This window comes from Rhamphochromis sp. 'chilingali' (assembly GCF_963969265.1).
Source record: "Rhamphochromis sp. 'chilingali' genome assembly, chromosome: 17".
NCBI classification, from domain to species: domain Eukaryota; kingdom Metazoa; phylum Chordata; class Actinopteri; order Cichliformes; family Cichlidae; genus Rhamphochromis; species Rhamphochromis sp. 'chilingali'.
In genome coordinates, this window is record NC_137944.1 from 25301322 (window position 1) to 25317329 (window position 16008).

Genomic DNA, 16008 nt, shown 5'->3' on the forward strand with positions numbered 1-16008 from the left:
TCTGTTTACTTTTCGGCCCCTTTATTTTTTTCGGAGGGGGGTGTAGAAAGCATACCTCGTGACAACAAACACAAACCGCCCCGTATTTCGCCGCTAAGCTGACTTTGAGTCTGTTTTCGCAAGCGACTTCGCCTCGCGGTCAGCCGTAAAACCAGAGCACGTAGGCTAATTTCTGATCAGCGAGTTTTAAAAAAATTAATGGGCACCACCCCCCTCCCACCATCCATTGAGGGGCGGGGCTCCGGCCGTGACGCAGCACGCTCACATACGTTGACGGTCACTGGGAAACATGTCGGCTTCTGAGACAACGACAAAGGTAGCTAACGTACTGCAGCTGAAAACTGCATGCTAAAGGAATTTATGTCTATTCGTCTACCTTTAAACTCCCCAGCTTACCGATACTGCATACTGCCAAGCTCCTCTTGATTTTACATGTCGATTATAATAGCTTTTTTTATTGAAACCTAGGCTGCACTGCTAGCAATGTTAGCCTGTAACAGTTTTGTGTTACCTGCAGGGTTACTCTTATCCAGATGATGTTTTGTTGCTGTTTTGTATTTATTGACCAGAAACCTTTGTAGCAATCCTCTGTATAGCAAGTATCGCACCTCGATCTGTTTTTAGGATATGTTTTTATTCGTAGTTGCTAGTTAGGAGCTTTTTTTAAGTAAATTTTGCACCAACGAGACATGGAAACCAAAAGAATTTAAGCAGTCATAGTTTAAAATCCCGTTTTAAATTCACTTTTCTATTTGGTGCACTGCTTGAGTAAGGAGTTTTTCTTGGGTCGTGTAAAAAGCATCAATGGAATTACTGACTCATGGCGGCAGTTCATGTAACATAACAGAAAATTTCACCTATTGGCCGACAGTTTTTTTTTTGGAGAAGTGAAGGCCGAAAGTAGTGGGGTTTATTTTTTACCTAAAATAACATTTGTGACAGTTTTGATTGTAGTGCCAAAGAACAGACACAACACTTTTGAGATGAGTGATGCTGTGATGCTCACAGTATCCTCATATCCTTGTCCTGCTGCCCCTGGTTGAGGTCCTGTGTTGTTTGTCAGTAGGAAGCGTTTCTATCAAGAGAACTTGCTGGGCCCAAAAATATTACCATAAGGCCAGAGATAGAATGAGTGTAGTGGATACACATTTAGACCTCTAGAATGCATGTTTTTACATGTACACTGGTGTACATCCGCAAAGATGAGTAGGCTAAAATTCCTTCACAGCACTAGGAGTTATTAGGTTTAGGGGCCAATACCTTTTTCACACAGGGCCATTTGGGTTTTGATTTTCCCTTAATAATAAACAGCTTCATTTAGAAACTGCATTTTGTGTTTGCTCGTGTATTTTTTTTGTCTTATTATTAAATTTGTTTGATCTAAAACATTTAAGTGTGACAGACATACAAAAATAAAGGAAGGGGGGCAATACTTTTTCAAGCAACTGTATATTTTGCATGCATACAAATATACAATATAATTTCTTTGTGTATTTATTCTACCATCTTCGAGATGGTTGAACTGCAATCATTTCATTAAATCATTGAAATAAGAGCCTGTTCTATTATCAGTTTTACTCGTTTCACTTGTTTCTTGTTTTGTCCACCAGGAGCACCATGAAAATGACGAGTCAAAAACATCAGAGGAGTCATTAGCTGGGTCAAGTCAAACAAAGGAAGGTAAATCACCAGCTGGTTTATGCAGATTATGTTAATATTTGAAATATATTGAAAGACATTGTATTGGTTTGCAATTAAATGGCCTGTGAATGCCATTTGATCTCATATGAGTACAGTGAATTGTCATATTAAAGAAATCAGACTGAGATGTTTTGAGATTTATGACATGCTGCACATCATTACACTACCATCAAGCGGCAGATTGTAGCATTATGCCCAAGAAATGATTTCTCCTTGATAAACTTTAAAATTCTTGCACTCCGGATATTCCTCAGATAATGCAGCCTCCACCTCATCTGCTGCTGCCACCAAGACGGAGCCCATGGGTGTTATGTCATCACTGTTGTCGTCCCAGCAGCCCGGGAAGGATGCTTCCACAGTCAGAGAGGAAGGAGAACAATGGTCCCCTGCTGCCTCCCCCCAGAACAAACCTGCTGCTACAGGTGAGCTCAGATTGCGTTAGATGCTGTCGAAATTCTCTGCGTTGATTTCGTTGATTTAATCGGACTTAGTATACAAACTGAGGAGATAATCCCTTTTGCTTTGATTTGTCAGGTCACACAGCAAATTCCCTTCTTTCGACAACCTCGTCGTCATTGTCGTCGTCTCCTTCCACGTCCTCGACTTTGTCTCCTGGCCGAGCAAAGATGAGCGTTTCAGGGCCTGGTAGCAGTAAATCTGTCCTTCCACCTGGTCCTCCATCCTCCTCCTCTTCTTCCTCTACAACAGCTGCTTCTTCTCCATCTGTTTCCCCTGCACCACCCAAGATCCATCGGGCGCGAAAGACCATGAACAGGCCTCCACCAGGGCAGGTGAGAGAGGAGCTACTCCTATTTGGTATGAATCATATTTGGTAAATTTCTTTTGATTCTTGAGTTTTCATGATTTATTATCTGGATTTCTACCAGTTGTTAAAGGTGCTTATTGTAAATTATTGTTTTAAAAATGACTTTAAACCTTTCAAACTGACCTAAAGCTGTCAAGAATTTAAATGCCTGTAGAAAAATCCCTGCTGTGTGTTTAACAGGGTTTAAAACTTGAGGAAATTGGATATCATTTAGGAAAACAATTATATTTTTGTTCCTTTCCAGATTGATAAGCATATCTGGACAGTGTTCTTAAACTCAGAAAGGATCAAAAGGATATTTGTACTTTAGGTTTCTGCTTCCATCACAAGTTTGGTCTTAAGTTGCATTTAAAATGATATTAATATACCTGCAAACACTCTGGCTAATTTTTCTCCTCAGATCAGTCAAATTGAGGGACCTGTTGCATCTGTGACTCCTTCAGGATCCTCAGCCAGCTTTTCTTCTCACTCTGAACCTGGTCAGTAGGTCTAAACTCACAGTAAATGAGTAAAATGAGCATTAACTACTGCTTTACTTTAAAACTAAGCCTTGTCATGGTTTGTATCACATTGTTTTGCTTCTAAAGTTGCAAAGAGGAGGAGGCTGGATCCTTTATCAGACAGCACACCTGAGAGATCTGAAAATGTTTCCGATAACGCTCATACTGAGGTGAGACACTTGTTTTGGGGGGGAGGGGGGGGGGTTTGGTTTAAATAACAGTTGTTTGTGGTCCATTTCATATCTGTCTCTCATCCTACTTTCAGGAAGGAAGCTCATTCCATAAAAAAGCAGAGTCTGAAATTGCACCCGGAAAGAGCATCAGCTCCGTGGGGAAGTCCGCGGAGGAAGTAGCCGAGAGAATTCAGATTTCTAGTCCGTCCAGGCGAGATTCTGAAAAGGTTTGAAGCCATTAAAAGTAAACCCACATTACACTGCTACAGTGTGTTTATGAGCCAAACTTTAAACTAATGTAAACTAAGCTTCTTCTTTTTTTTTTTTTTGCTTTACAGTTTGAAGATGGTGAAGAAGAAACAAGACAGCAAGCTAAAGACACAGAGAGGCCAGTAAACACCTCGGATCACGTGAGTAGCTTCTTGGCTTGATATTTGCTTTCTTGTTAGATACTTCTTTCCTCATTTTTGTATTAACTTCGTGTTTCATTACTGTATTTGCACCTGTACATGTGACTCTAGCCAGCATGGCCATGCATGTACTCTAGATATGCAGGGTTATCTACAGTGGCTTGCAAAAGTATTCGGCCCCCTTGAACTTTCCCACATTTTGTCACATTACAGCCACAAACATGAATCAATTTTGTTGGAATTCCATGTGAAAGACCAATACAAAGTGGTGTACACGTGAGAAGTGGAACGAAAATCATACATGATTCCAAACATTTTTTACAAATAAATAACTGCAAAGTGGGGTGTGCGTAATTATCCAGCCCGCTTTGGTCTGAGTGCAGTCAGTTGTCCATAGATATTGTCTGATGAGTGCTAATAACTAAATAGAGTGCACCTAATGTCAGTACAAATACAGCTGCTCTGTGGCGGCCTCAGAGGTTGTCTAAGAGAATATTGGGAGCAACAACACCATGAAGTCCAAAGAACACACCAGACAGGTCAGGGATAAAGTTATTGAGAAATTTAAAGCAGGCTTAGGCTACAAAAAGATTTCCCAAGCCTTGAACATCCCACGGAGCACTGTTCAAGCCATCATTCAGAAATGGAAGGAGTATGGCACAACTGTAAACCTACCAAGACAAGGCCGTCCACCTAAACTCACAGGCCGAACAAGGAGAGCGCTGATCAGAAATGCAGCCAAGAGGCCCATGGTGACTCTGGAAGAGCTGCAGAGATCTCCAGCTCAGGTGGGGGAATCTGTCCATAGGACAACTATTAGCCGTGCACTGCACAAAGTTGGCCTTTATGGAAGAGTGGCAAGAAGAAAGCCATTGCTAACAGAAAACCATAAGAAGTCCCGTTTGCAGTTCGCCTTAAGCCATGTGGGGGACACAGCAAACATGTGGAAGAAGGTGCTCTGGTCAGATGAGACCAAAATGGAACTTGGTGGCCAAAATGCAAAACGCTATGTGTGGCAGGAAACTAACACAGCACATCACTCTGAACACACCATCCCCACTGTCAAATATGGTGGTGGCAGCATCATGCTCTGGGGGTGCTTCTCTTCAGCAGGTGTACACCACTTTGTATTGGTCTTTCATGTGGAATTCCAATAAAATAGATTCATGTTTGTGGCTATAATGTGATAAAATGTGGGAAAGTTCAAGGGGGCCGAATACTTTTGCAAGCCACTGTACGTGTCGTGACAAATGTCTTTAGCTCAAATAAGCCATCAATAAGTTGCAGCAGGATCATTATTAAGGAGTTGGACCATGAAGATGCTGAGACACTACTTCATGTTTAAAGTTGCTGTCTTGTCTGTAAACTGAGGAATTTGTACTTTAAAGGTAGACGTATTGTGCTTATTTTCAATCCCATATATTTGTTCTTGGACTCTGTAAAAGTCATTTTGCACACTATAAGAGAATCCATGGATGCAGCTCTTCATTTTATCCACCAGCAAGGTGTTCTAGCGCCTATTAAGTCAGCTTTCTTCTGATTGGCTGCTCTTCGTATAAACTAGTCTTTTAGCTTGAAACTTTAACAACCTCAAAAATGCAAACTTTGGTTGGAGTTTTAAAATAATCAGCCACTACTTAAAAACCCCACTATTTCACAAATGTTATATTTTTATATTCAGATGTTTATTTTTTTATTTGTCTTTTACTTTCAGAGTTCAGAGCCTAAAACACAGAGAGTGGTCAGAGAGAGCGAAGAGTCTTCGTGGCCACTGTCCGATCAGGACAAAGAGAGAAACGCGGCTGACGTCGTGGAGACAGAGGGAGGTGAGTGATGTCATCTACTTCCTACTCTCTGAACCACACTTATCTGTCAAAGAGATTGGTAACCTGAAACACGCTCCTTGAAATAAGAATTTTTTTAACAGTAAATTTTGAAAAATCCAGGCTCTTACAAAAAGCAAATTGGTCACAATTAAAAACAATGTGCCGCACTCATTCATACATCACTTTTGTATGCATAGAGGGTTTTAGTCGTTTATAATACACATCAATGCATGCACGTGGAAGGATTTAGTCAGTATCTTGCCCAAGGACATTTGCATACTGGAAAAGTTGTGAGAAAAACCACCAACCTGTCAGTTAGTGAAAATGAACATGAAGCAAAAAGCCAGAGAAACATATTGTGTTGCGCATTTGTTACACATTGGCATTAAGTGAAAAGTTAAAAAGATCATAGAAATGATCTAAGACAGCTGTCAGATAATGCATAGAGTAGGCCGTCATCACAAACAGGACATATATGTAAAGAAAAGCTCTAAAGGACACCACTGCCACCTCAACCAGGACCTAAACACTCTTGTGAAGAGGAATCCTGTGTCCAGACTTGCAAAGATGCCACCCGCAGACTCAGAGCTGTAATTAGAACCAAAGGTGTCTCTGAAAACATGTTTTCTGCTGATCAGTGAGAAAAGGTCTAAATGGCTTTTTCAAATTTCAGTGTTGTAAAGCATTAAAAGCTGTGTAGCATGAGTGAAGAGCATCATGTTCCAGTTCCTTTTAGTGCTTACAGTTTTTTTTTTTTTGTTTGGTTTGTCCTTGACAGGAAGGTCTGCAGAGTACACAGAGGTTCCCTTGGGTGCTCTGGACATCGCTGCTGCTGACAGTCTGACACTTTCTCCTCATCCGGGTAGGTGTAAGATGGATGTGTCGCTCTAAAGTAGATTATACAGGGGCAATAAAGTGGTGTTTACCTTTAATGATGCAATCTACTGCTTTGGTTGTACTGAGCAGTTCAATTAGAGCAGTAGAACAGTTACTTAACAGAGTGGAATTCATTTCCTTTAAAAAAGATTTATATTGGATAACACCAAAATCACCCAATTATATTTTTCAAACCTAAGTATTGTCTTCTGTAACAGTTGAGGTTTAGATGACTTTAATGTTAACTGTTAAATCACAAGTCAAACCCTGCCCCTCCACTTTTGCAGATGGAAGTGATGCAGGAGACACGGAGCGGCTGGAAGAGCTTCCCCTGTGCAGCTGCAGGATGGAGGCTCCTCGGGTGGACAGCACCAGCCACCGTGTCAGCAGACAGTGCATGGCCACTGAGAGCATCGATGGAGAGGTTTGTCCCTGTGTTTGCTCTCTGTGTTTACCCTGCAGGTGGCTACTTTTCGTTTTATAACATACAGTATTAATTGATTTCTTTAGCTCTGTGTGAGGTAAAGTATTCAACATTGGAAGACTTTTTATTTTTTTTAATTCTCAGTTTACTACATGTACAAATGCATTCAGGAAAATCAAAAGACCGTTTCTCTCTCACCTTAGTATAAAGAAGAATTTAGAAAAAATCTGAGCATTTCAGGGAATGTATAAAACTCAAACCTATGTACACTATGATAGCAGTGCGAGATATAAATCAGTAGAGCTGTGTACAAGGACAGTACTGAAAATGCACGCGTTATGTGTGTAGGGGTAAAAGAAAAGCCGATGAAAGCTGGATTTAAGATCAAGGGTAACTTTGATGTGGGAAAAAATTTGGAGGATCAAATATATGCTTTTCATCTGGATCCAGCTCAGACATTACTTTCTCTTTAGCAGTTATTATTATACAGCTGGGAAGCGCAAACAAAAATATGACCTAATAATTGTTCATAGAGTTTTTTTTCTCTCTCATTCTCTGCCTGTAAAACTGTGTAAAATGCAGTAGATGTCATTTTTTATGGCAATAACATCTTAAAAATATTTAATCTAACTCAGTAAAGGTTTCAGAAATCCTGGAGTTCATTTAAGTTCATTTTTTTTCTCCTGTTGTGTTTGTCAGCTGCGAGCTTGCACCAATCGGACTATTAAGGGGGAGACCATGAGGCCGTCCAGTCGGGTTCCCCTGATGGTGCTTTGTGACGTCCATCGCTCACACATGGTCAAACACCACTGCTGTCCCGGCTGTGGATATTTCTGTATAGCGGTAAGTGTTAAAACCACCTGTTTTCATATTTGAAGACTCTAGAGTGTCTATCGAATGTGGTTTTGGCATCTTCTTACACAACAACCTGCGAGAATGTGGCTCAAGTTTGTTCCTGTAGAGTTTTACACGTGAACTGAAACCAAAGGAAGTTGTTTACAGAACTTTAGACTTTAGATATTTCCTTAGTTCTTATTTCTCCTTCTCAGTTCTCCTGTATATCGTCTCTGATAATGGTCTTAGTCCTCTTTTTCTTCCTTCTCTCTTCTTGTTTATGCTTTTCTTCATCTGCCTCAGTATATTCTGTGCAGTAGACTTGTTTTTCCTCTTTGATATCTTTTTTTTTTTTTTTTTTTTTTTTTTTTACATATCTGGTTTTATTCTTCTGCTTTATGCTCCTCTTTCAGGGCACATTTCTTGAGTGCTGCCCAGACCAGCGCATAGCTCACCGTTTCCACCGGGGGTGTGTGACGGTGCTGGGCGGCGGGCGCAGCAGAGCAAATGGCGGAGGCATGCTTTTCTGTCCCCATTGTGGCGAAGATGCCTCCGAGGCGCAGGAGGTCACTATCCGGTCGTTCGGCACGGCCTCCGCAACTACGGTCGTCACCATGTCTGCTTCCTCCACCACCACACCGTCTCTGCCACCATCTGTCCCCACGGGACCCTCTCTCACAGCCTCCACAGGTGGGATGAAGGATGGGAAGATGCCCGAAAGACCTGTCAGGTAAGGCTAAATGACATGGGAAATGTCAGAATTTAAAATGTGGTTTTTTTTTTTTCTTTTTCTTTTTTTGCTTCCATACTTTCCTGTCTTTTCAGTGCTCGTATGCGTAGTCACGGCTTGGTAACACCTGCAGTAGAGCAGCAGCAGCCTCCTCAACCTGTAGCTTCAGCTGCAACTGCGACCACCGTCCCCCCAGCAGAGGAGGGCGTGGACAGCGTAGGACCTTCGCTCTGCATGCCAAATGGGAAGCCAGTCAGCCCAAGTGCACTTCCACCTGGGCCCAGTAGGGCGGCGCTGCAGAAAGCCATTCTCACGCAGGACACAGAGAGGTTGGAGACTTGATTTAAGTTGAATTATTTTCAGCTCCATCTGGTTAAAGAGCTGAATACCAGGCTGAAGCAGGTTTAGTTTCAGCTTTTGAGCTTCATTTGTTTCCTTAAAATATACACACAGCTCTCTTTTTATATTTTTTCCCCAAGCAGAGCATTCCTGTCATCTTCTGAAATCTCTTAATCTGTTTTCACAAGTGAACTTGGGGTTGGGCTTTATTTCACAGAGGTGCAAACTCAAATGTAGTATTCGCTAACGATAAATGCACCACTCTGTTATCTGCTCTGTTCACACATCGGGCTGTAATGTGTGTAAAAACTGCTTTAAACTTGCACAGAAAGATGATACATTGCTGTAAATGCAGGCATAAACATCTTCCATCACTGTTTGCTCAAAATCTTCCAAAAACAGTGGCTTTCTCTGAAAAACTAAATCGCTAGTTGTTTGGAGGCCAAATTGGTAAATTACTGCTTTTCATTTGCCAGGAGGAAGAAACTGAGGTTCCACCCTCGTCAGCTCTACCCTGCCGCCAAGCAAGGAGAGGTGCAGAGAGTCCTGCTCATGCTCAGTGAGTGGCAAAAACTGCAGCGCTTCCACTGTGCTCCTTTATATTTCGACTTGTATACTTTGACAAAAATGGTTGTTGCCTGTTCTTTTAATAGGTATTCATCATGATAGAGTTCATTATGTAATCAGCTTACGATCAGTTTAAATTCCTCAATCAAAGAAAATGTTACATATGAACACACTAAAGAAAATAAACAGGCACGGAAGTGCTGTTACTCCATCACATCACATGTACACTATTGCCCTGAAATCTTCAGAGTGAAAAGAAAGCAAACACATGACCACTAGTTATCTATTAAGTGTGTGTGTGTGTGTGTCCCAGTGGAGGGTATCGATCCAACGTACCAGCCGGACTCTCAGAACAGGCGCTCCGCTCTTCACGCTGCAGCTCAGAGAGGTCTGCTGGAAGTCTGCTACATGCTGATACAGGTGAGAAATGAATCGCCTGGTTACACTTGTCTTTGCTTCTTTCATCTGTGGATGTGAGCTTACTCGTTTTCTATGAGGCTGCAAATAGAGCTTACTTTTGAAATTTCAAAATTAGTATAGTTTGTATAGTTTAGCAATGGAAAGAAAAAGCTGGCATGCTTTTTAAGAATCCCAGATGAGTCATAGAGATGGTTGCTTTTTCTGATTAATGGCCCAAAACATAAAGATAACTCTTGCACTGAACAGCCTTTTTTTTTAAATTTTATGATGCTGTTTGCATCTGATCCTTTCAGCTCTGCATTTTCACAAACAATTAACCATTTAAAAATGAAAATGGGCACACATCATTGCTTTTAGGATGTGCCGAAATTAAAGTATTTCATTTAAATATTACACTTGATTCCACACTGACAGGCTGGTGCTCAAGTTGATGCCCAGGACAAGGACCTGAGGACTCCTCTGTTGGAGGCTATCATCAACAATCACATTGAGGTGGCTCGCTACCTGGTCCAGAATGGCGCCTGCGTCTATCACGTTGTAAGTGTCTCCAAACAAATAACTGTGAACCATAAGAGGTTTGCTGGATATGGATTTTTTTTAAAAATAAATGATTATTATTTATTTATTTATTTTATTTTATTTTTTTAATATATCATTGTTCATCAGGAGGAGGATGGATATACTGGCCTCCACCATGCTGCCAAGCTGGGAAACCTTGAGACTGTCAACATGCTTCTGGAGACGGGGCAGGTTGATGTGAATGCACAGGTAAAGCAAGATCCCGGATGTCTATTTTAAAGGAGCAAGATAGCATTTTTGTCTGCCATCACTTACTTTCTCCCTCTTCAATGAAAATTTCAGCCTTTTCCTGACAAGGAAATGATTTGATTAGACTTTGTAAAATAGCCAGAGATTGAACCACCAACCTTCTACATGGCATATGATTCGCTCTGTTGTCCACTCCCGACTCTTCCTGTGGGCTTGTTTCAGGACAGCGGGGGCTGGACGCCAATCATCTGGGCCGCAGAGCACAAACACGTCAATGTGATCAAAGCGCTGCTGAACAGAGGAGCTGACGTCACCATCAATGATAAGGTAGATTTCTACCATAAACTCTGCAAAAGTACACGATACAACGTCTTTGTGCAAGCAGGTGGAGTCGCTCCCTGCTTGGCTTTAGCAAGAATGCAAATTTTAGGCATTAGCCTCACTTTTAAGCCATATTAAATGTTATTGGATTTTCCTAAATTCAGATTAGGACTTTGGAGGGAGGAGTGCATCCACAGCTTAGATAATGGAAACATGTTTAAGCATTATGAAGTGGTTAAACAATTTCCTAGCTCATTGGTGTGAGAGACCACATAGATGCAGTTGTATGAACATATTTCAGGTTTTTACTTTAAACAGTCACGTCTTTCCCATCAGGAGCTGAATGTTTGTCTCCACTGGGCGGCGTATGCAGGAAATGTGGATATAGCAGAGCTGGTGTTGAACGCCGGCTGCTCCCTCTCCTCTGTTAACGTACACGGAGACACACCACTCCACATCGCTGCCAGAGAGGGCTACTTGGAATGTGTTACGTGAGTTTATATACATCTGCTTTTATCCATCAACACATTTAAGGAAATTGGAGACATTTTGCTACAGTTGGTTGGACATGAACTTGTTTTCTCTGGGTTTTTGTTTTGTGCAGGTTGTTCCTGTCCAGAGGTGCAGACATAGACATCATGAACAGGGAGGGAGACACACCTCTTACATTGGCGCGAACTGACACACCAGTGTGGGTGTCACTCCAAATCAACAGGAAACTGCGAAGGGGAATAACCAATCGCATGCTTCGGACGGAAAGAATCATCTGCAGGTAGGTGTTTTGGGTCGATAATGTGTTGTTTACATGAAAATAATCAGCAGTGCAAATTCAAGGATACAATTTCTTGCCAAGATTGATGTAAGAGCTAGTATTTGGTACTACAAAGAAGTGGAACCCCAAATACAGCGATGAAAGCTCCACTTTTATTTGGTTTTCTAAAATGTTAACAGAAACATGAAAAAAATCCCTGCTTAAGTCTACCCCTAAATAAAAAATCCATGACTCAGATTGCATAATGAGGTATGTTGTCACATTGGTTCTGTATGTTGCAATATATTTTTAATAGATGAGACTTTGAGAATTGGACTCTATTTAACCCTTTCATGCATGAACTATGATAACATCAATCCAGATTTTTTTCTTAAGTATTTTTATTCCTCTTTAGGCATGTAAAAAAGATTTTTGACTTCATTTATTTAAACATGTACTTTCCAAATAGTTTTTTACATGTCCACTTACACATGTCCACTGGCTGACCAGTGGGTAGCAGGGTATCGACTGACACATCAGTGTCCAATGTAGTGGTTTCTGTGCAAGTATACCATCAACACTGACACAAATGCAAGAAAACAGCCGTTGAATAGCTGTCCACTGTAGTGACCACTATGCGTAAGTTGAAACCTATCACACTGTGTACTTAAGTCTATGCTAGGCACACCCACCATTTATCTGGCAGCTCAATGCCAGGCTCACGCCCCAAAACCATTTTAGTTTTGGTATCAAGAGCCATGAGTGCATCATGTATGCTAAATGATGTGATTTATGATTAGGTCCAGGGGACTTCCCATGGTCGATCAGTGGGGAAACATGCAGATTAAGCTTTTTGCTTTGTGTGTCAGTGACATCGCACAGGGCTACGAGAATGTTCCAATCCCCTGCGTGAATTCGGTGGATGATGAAGGATGTCCATCGGATTACAAATACGTTTCAGAAAACTGTGAAACTTCAGCAATGAACATAGACCGCAATATCACACACTTACAGGTAACTTCATTTTGTCTCCACACAACAGAACTTTTATTTTGAAAAATGTATTCTTCATTTTTCCTTGTTTTGTTTTTTTCTCCCCCTTCAGCACTGTAGTTGCACTGATGACTGCTCATCTAGCAACTGCCTCTGTGGACAGCTCAGCATCCGCTGCTGGTATGACAAGGTAACAAACTGTCTGGGGAAAAAATACCATCATAATCATTAGCAGCAGATTTCATATGAAGTTAAATTGGCAGAGTTATTCTTATTCTATCATATTTTTTTTCACCTCTTTTTCTGTTACAAGGATCAACGGCTGCTTCAGGAGTTCAACAAAATCGAACCTCCACTAATTTTCGAATGCAACATGGCTTGCTCTTGTTATCGAACGTGCAAGAACAGGGTGGTCCAGGCAGGGATCAAGTGAGTATCAGCAATTAAAGAAATGCATAAATCTCAGCCAGATTACACGTCAGACTACAAACCGACACCAAAGAATCTTAACCTCATATCATCTGGAGAGATTTCTAACAAATAAACTCAACTGCTAAAGTTTTGATTGGGGGGGGAAAAAATGATTCTTCTCTTGTGCAGTAATCAACAACCTGCTGACCATCTTTCTACATCTTGCTGAGGGCAGCAATGGTAAAGCAATAATTATTAATCACTCTGCACCTGAGTCAGTCACAGATGTTTAACAGTGCAGAGGCAGCCATGTGTTGCAAATAGCCATCACTGGCTTTTTTTCTTTTTCCCCCCCGGTTGATGAGTGTCTGCTTGATACTTCACCCTTAACCCTATTTTTTTCATCTTTCCTCCTCAGAGTTCGTTTGCAGCTGTACAGGACAGAGAAGATGGGCTGGGGAGTTCGAGCTCTGCAGGACATTCCACAGGGAAGCTTCATCTGCGAGTAAGAGGAAAAAAAACCCTCTGCTGGCACACACTAGGCTGCTTTTCTGTAAAAAGCTAGAGGTTAAAAAAATGAAGCTTACCTTCCTCTTTCTGCACAGATATGTTGGAGAGCTGATCTCAGATGCAGAAGCAGATGTTAGAGAGGATGACTCCTACCTGTTTGACCTGGACAACAAGGTGAACCTTCTTAAATTGTGTATTTCAAAACATGGACATCATGTGGGGAAAACGGAAAGAGGGGGCACACAGCTTATTAACTGTATAATTATTAATCAAAAACTATGAAGTAAATAATTGACCAAGTCTTAATCTTGTGTTTCGAAGGTTAGGGTTTAAGCCCCTTTCTTGTGTTGACACTGATTCTAAAAATATGAAGATACTTTTATCGTGGTACTTTGAATTGATGATTGTGTTGTAGTATTTTAAATTGTATTTAATAATTTAATAGGAATAAATATGCCCATAGCAGAAATAAACGTCTGCTATGATTTCCTCAACTGTCTTTTTTTTTCTGTATAGGATGGGGAGGTGTATTGCATCGATGCCCGGTATTACGGCAACATCAGCCGCTTCATCAACCACCTGTGTGACCCAAACCTCATCCCAGTACGTGTGTTCATGCTCCATCAGGACCTGCGATTTCCGCGCATTGCCTTCTTTAGCTCCAGAGACATCCTCAGTGGGCAGGAGCTGGGGTAAGAAGTCATAAGTGCCTGGTTGGACCTTAAAGTTGTGGTCAAGAGTTTACATGCACTCATCATGGGCAAGAATTGGGTTAATCCAAGAAGAATAATTGTAGATTTACATCAGCTGGGAATGGCTGTCATAGCAGTTTCGAACAACTGCTATGACAGATCATCTTAGGTTTTCATCTATAGGTTTTCATCTTGTGAATAACTTGATCATCTTTTCAAACAACTGTGCTGTACGTAAGTACAGTGGATCTCTCTGTCACCCTCAGGTGAGAAAAAATTCTTAGGATGTTTGGAATAACCAGGAATCACCTGCCATGAACCAGAAACTCCTGGTATCCGGTCTTTAAGTGATGACATATGAACTTTGTCACATATGAGCTTCCAGGTCCAAACTACTCTGTTTATTAAAGCTGTTGTGTTTTTAAACATGTTTTAATGCTTTGTATCTTGTTCCGTGTAATCTGAACAAGCCCCTAAAAACAGTCAGCGATCACTGTCGGCCTCTCTCGGTTTTTATTACACTAATCATTTTAAAGCTCAGTTTTTAAAACCTTACGATGTAACTACAGCTCAGCTCATGCTGCAGTGTTTTAATGACTAACCTCTTATTGCGGATGGATTATCTCAGTTAATCTCCTGACTCAAGTTTGGTCCTTTTACAATCCTGCCATGCAGTTGCATTTGTTCCTAACCATCGGAAACCCTCGCGTTAACTTTTATAGAGTGGAAAAAAGTTGGTGTTCATCCTCCAGCTTCACTGTTTTTACATTATGAAAAAAGAAATTAAATTACCATAACTGTACACTTGCCCATGAAAAGTGTATGTGAACTAAATTGAACACAACTGTGTGTAATTTATTTCCTGCTTAGTTGAGCCCTCTTTTCTTTCTGTTATCTGGAAATCTATTCTAATGGTCTGTCTTCTGATTGGTCCTTAGGTTTGACTACGGAGATCGATTTTGGGACATTAAGAGCAAATATTTCACCTGTCAGTGCGGCTCGGAGAAATGCAAACATTCTGCCGAAGCTATCGCCTTGGAGCAGAGCCGGCTAGCTCGGCTGGAGGCCGGCCCAGAATCAGGAGCTGACTGTGGGCTGACCATGCTAGGGAACTCTTAAACAAACAAAAAAAAAAGACACTTACCCATGGGGCCTTTGGATTAACCCCTTCTGTTGCATACACTAGTAATGGAAATACATCATAGCGGGGCTACATCTTCATTCATCATTCAGTTTTATATCTAAGGTGCTGTGTGTTTTTCTACTTGAACTGCAATTTCTTTTCCTGAAGCTGTCAACAGCCACTTTATCTTGTCGAGGATTTGGGCCGGAAGATTTTTTTTTACCATGTAGGAGTTTGGAGAAAGAAATGACAGAGGTCTTGTAATTCTTTACGCACAGTATTTTAACTGTAAATCATAATGTACTCATGCCTTGACTCTTTGCGTGTTAGCAGTCTGCCATCATGTACCAGTCATATATACAAACATGTATTTTATACTTTTTCTTTTTTCTTTTTTTTTGTTTCTCTTGTGCCAACAAGTCATGCATTTTGATACAGAGCAGTAATGGTTCGGGTGTTTACTCATGCTGGACCGAGTAAGGTTGTTTTTGATTACCATGTTAGCTTTGTTTTGTTTTGTTTTTTTTGTTTTGTTTTTTTTATACCTGCTGTTTACTGTCACATGTAGTGTAATAAAATAACTCGTGAGTTGACTTCTGTGCTGTGGCTTTATTAAAATTAAGAATCACGGCCTACACATGTTTAAAGTCACTTGATTAATTTGTTTTATTTGTGCTCAGCCTTGACTTTGTCTGGTTTTTGGTTTCCTAGTTTCTGTTTTAACAACAAAGGCCCTTTAGACAATAATGCAAAGCAAGAGGAGTGGGAAGCAGGACTGGGTATGATCAGATGTGAAGATTAAAGGTGGAAGTC

At 41.0% G+C, this 16008-nt stretch overlaps 1 protein-coding gene across 2 annotated transcripts; it reads left to right on the plus strand.

The window, feature by feature from the left end:
• The first annotated feature begins 246 nt into the window (after nt 1-246).
• Nucleotides 247-15804, plus strand: ehmt2 (euchromatic histone-lysine N-methyltransferase 2). 2 transcript variants are annotated; one of them, XM_080862427.1, is made up of 28 exons: nt 247-316; nt 1611-1680; nt 1956-2123; nt 2236-2492; nt 2928-3006; nt 3115-3197; nt 3293-3427; nt 3539-3610; nt 5325-5436; nt 6215-6298; nt 6600-6736; nt 7436-7579; nt 7984-8300; nt 8396-8629; nt 9116-9198; nt 9520-9626; nt 10041-10163; nt 10293-10394; nt 10617-10721; nt 11034-11206; nt 11320-11487; nt 12336-12480; nt 12572-12649; nt 12773-12888; nt 13289-13375; nt 13476-13554; nt 13897-14072; nt 15011-15804. In XM_080862427.1, exons 1-28 carry the CDS (start codon nt 290-292, stop codon nt 15189-15191), a joined length of 3642 nt encoding a protein of 1213 aa, XP_080718553.1. In that variant the 5' UTR covers nt 247-289; the 3' UTR covers nt 15192-15804. The 2 variants fall into 2 exon arrangements, with proteins under 2 accessions (XP_080718553.1, XP_080718554.1); XM_080862428.1 differs by having other exon boundaries at nt 11052-11206.
• Nucleotides 15805-16008: the final 204 nt, after the last annotated feature.

Coding starts and splice junctions, on each gene's coding strand:
- ehmt2 (XM_080862427.1), top strand. CDS start 290: ATGTCGGCTTCTGAGACAACGACAAAG. Junction 8,301..8,395: donor ATGCCCGAAAGACCTGTCAG/GTAAGGCTAAAT, acceptor CTGTCTTTTCAG/TGCTCGTATGCGTAGTCACG. Junction 10,722..11,033: donor ACGTCACCATCAATGATAAG/GTAGATTTCTAC, acceptor TACTTTAAACAG/TCACGTCTTTCCCATCAGGA.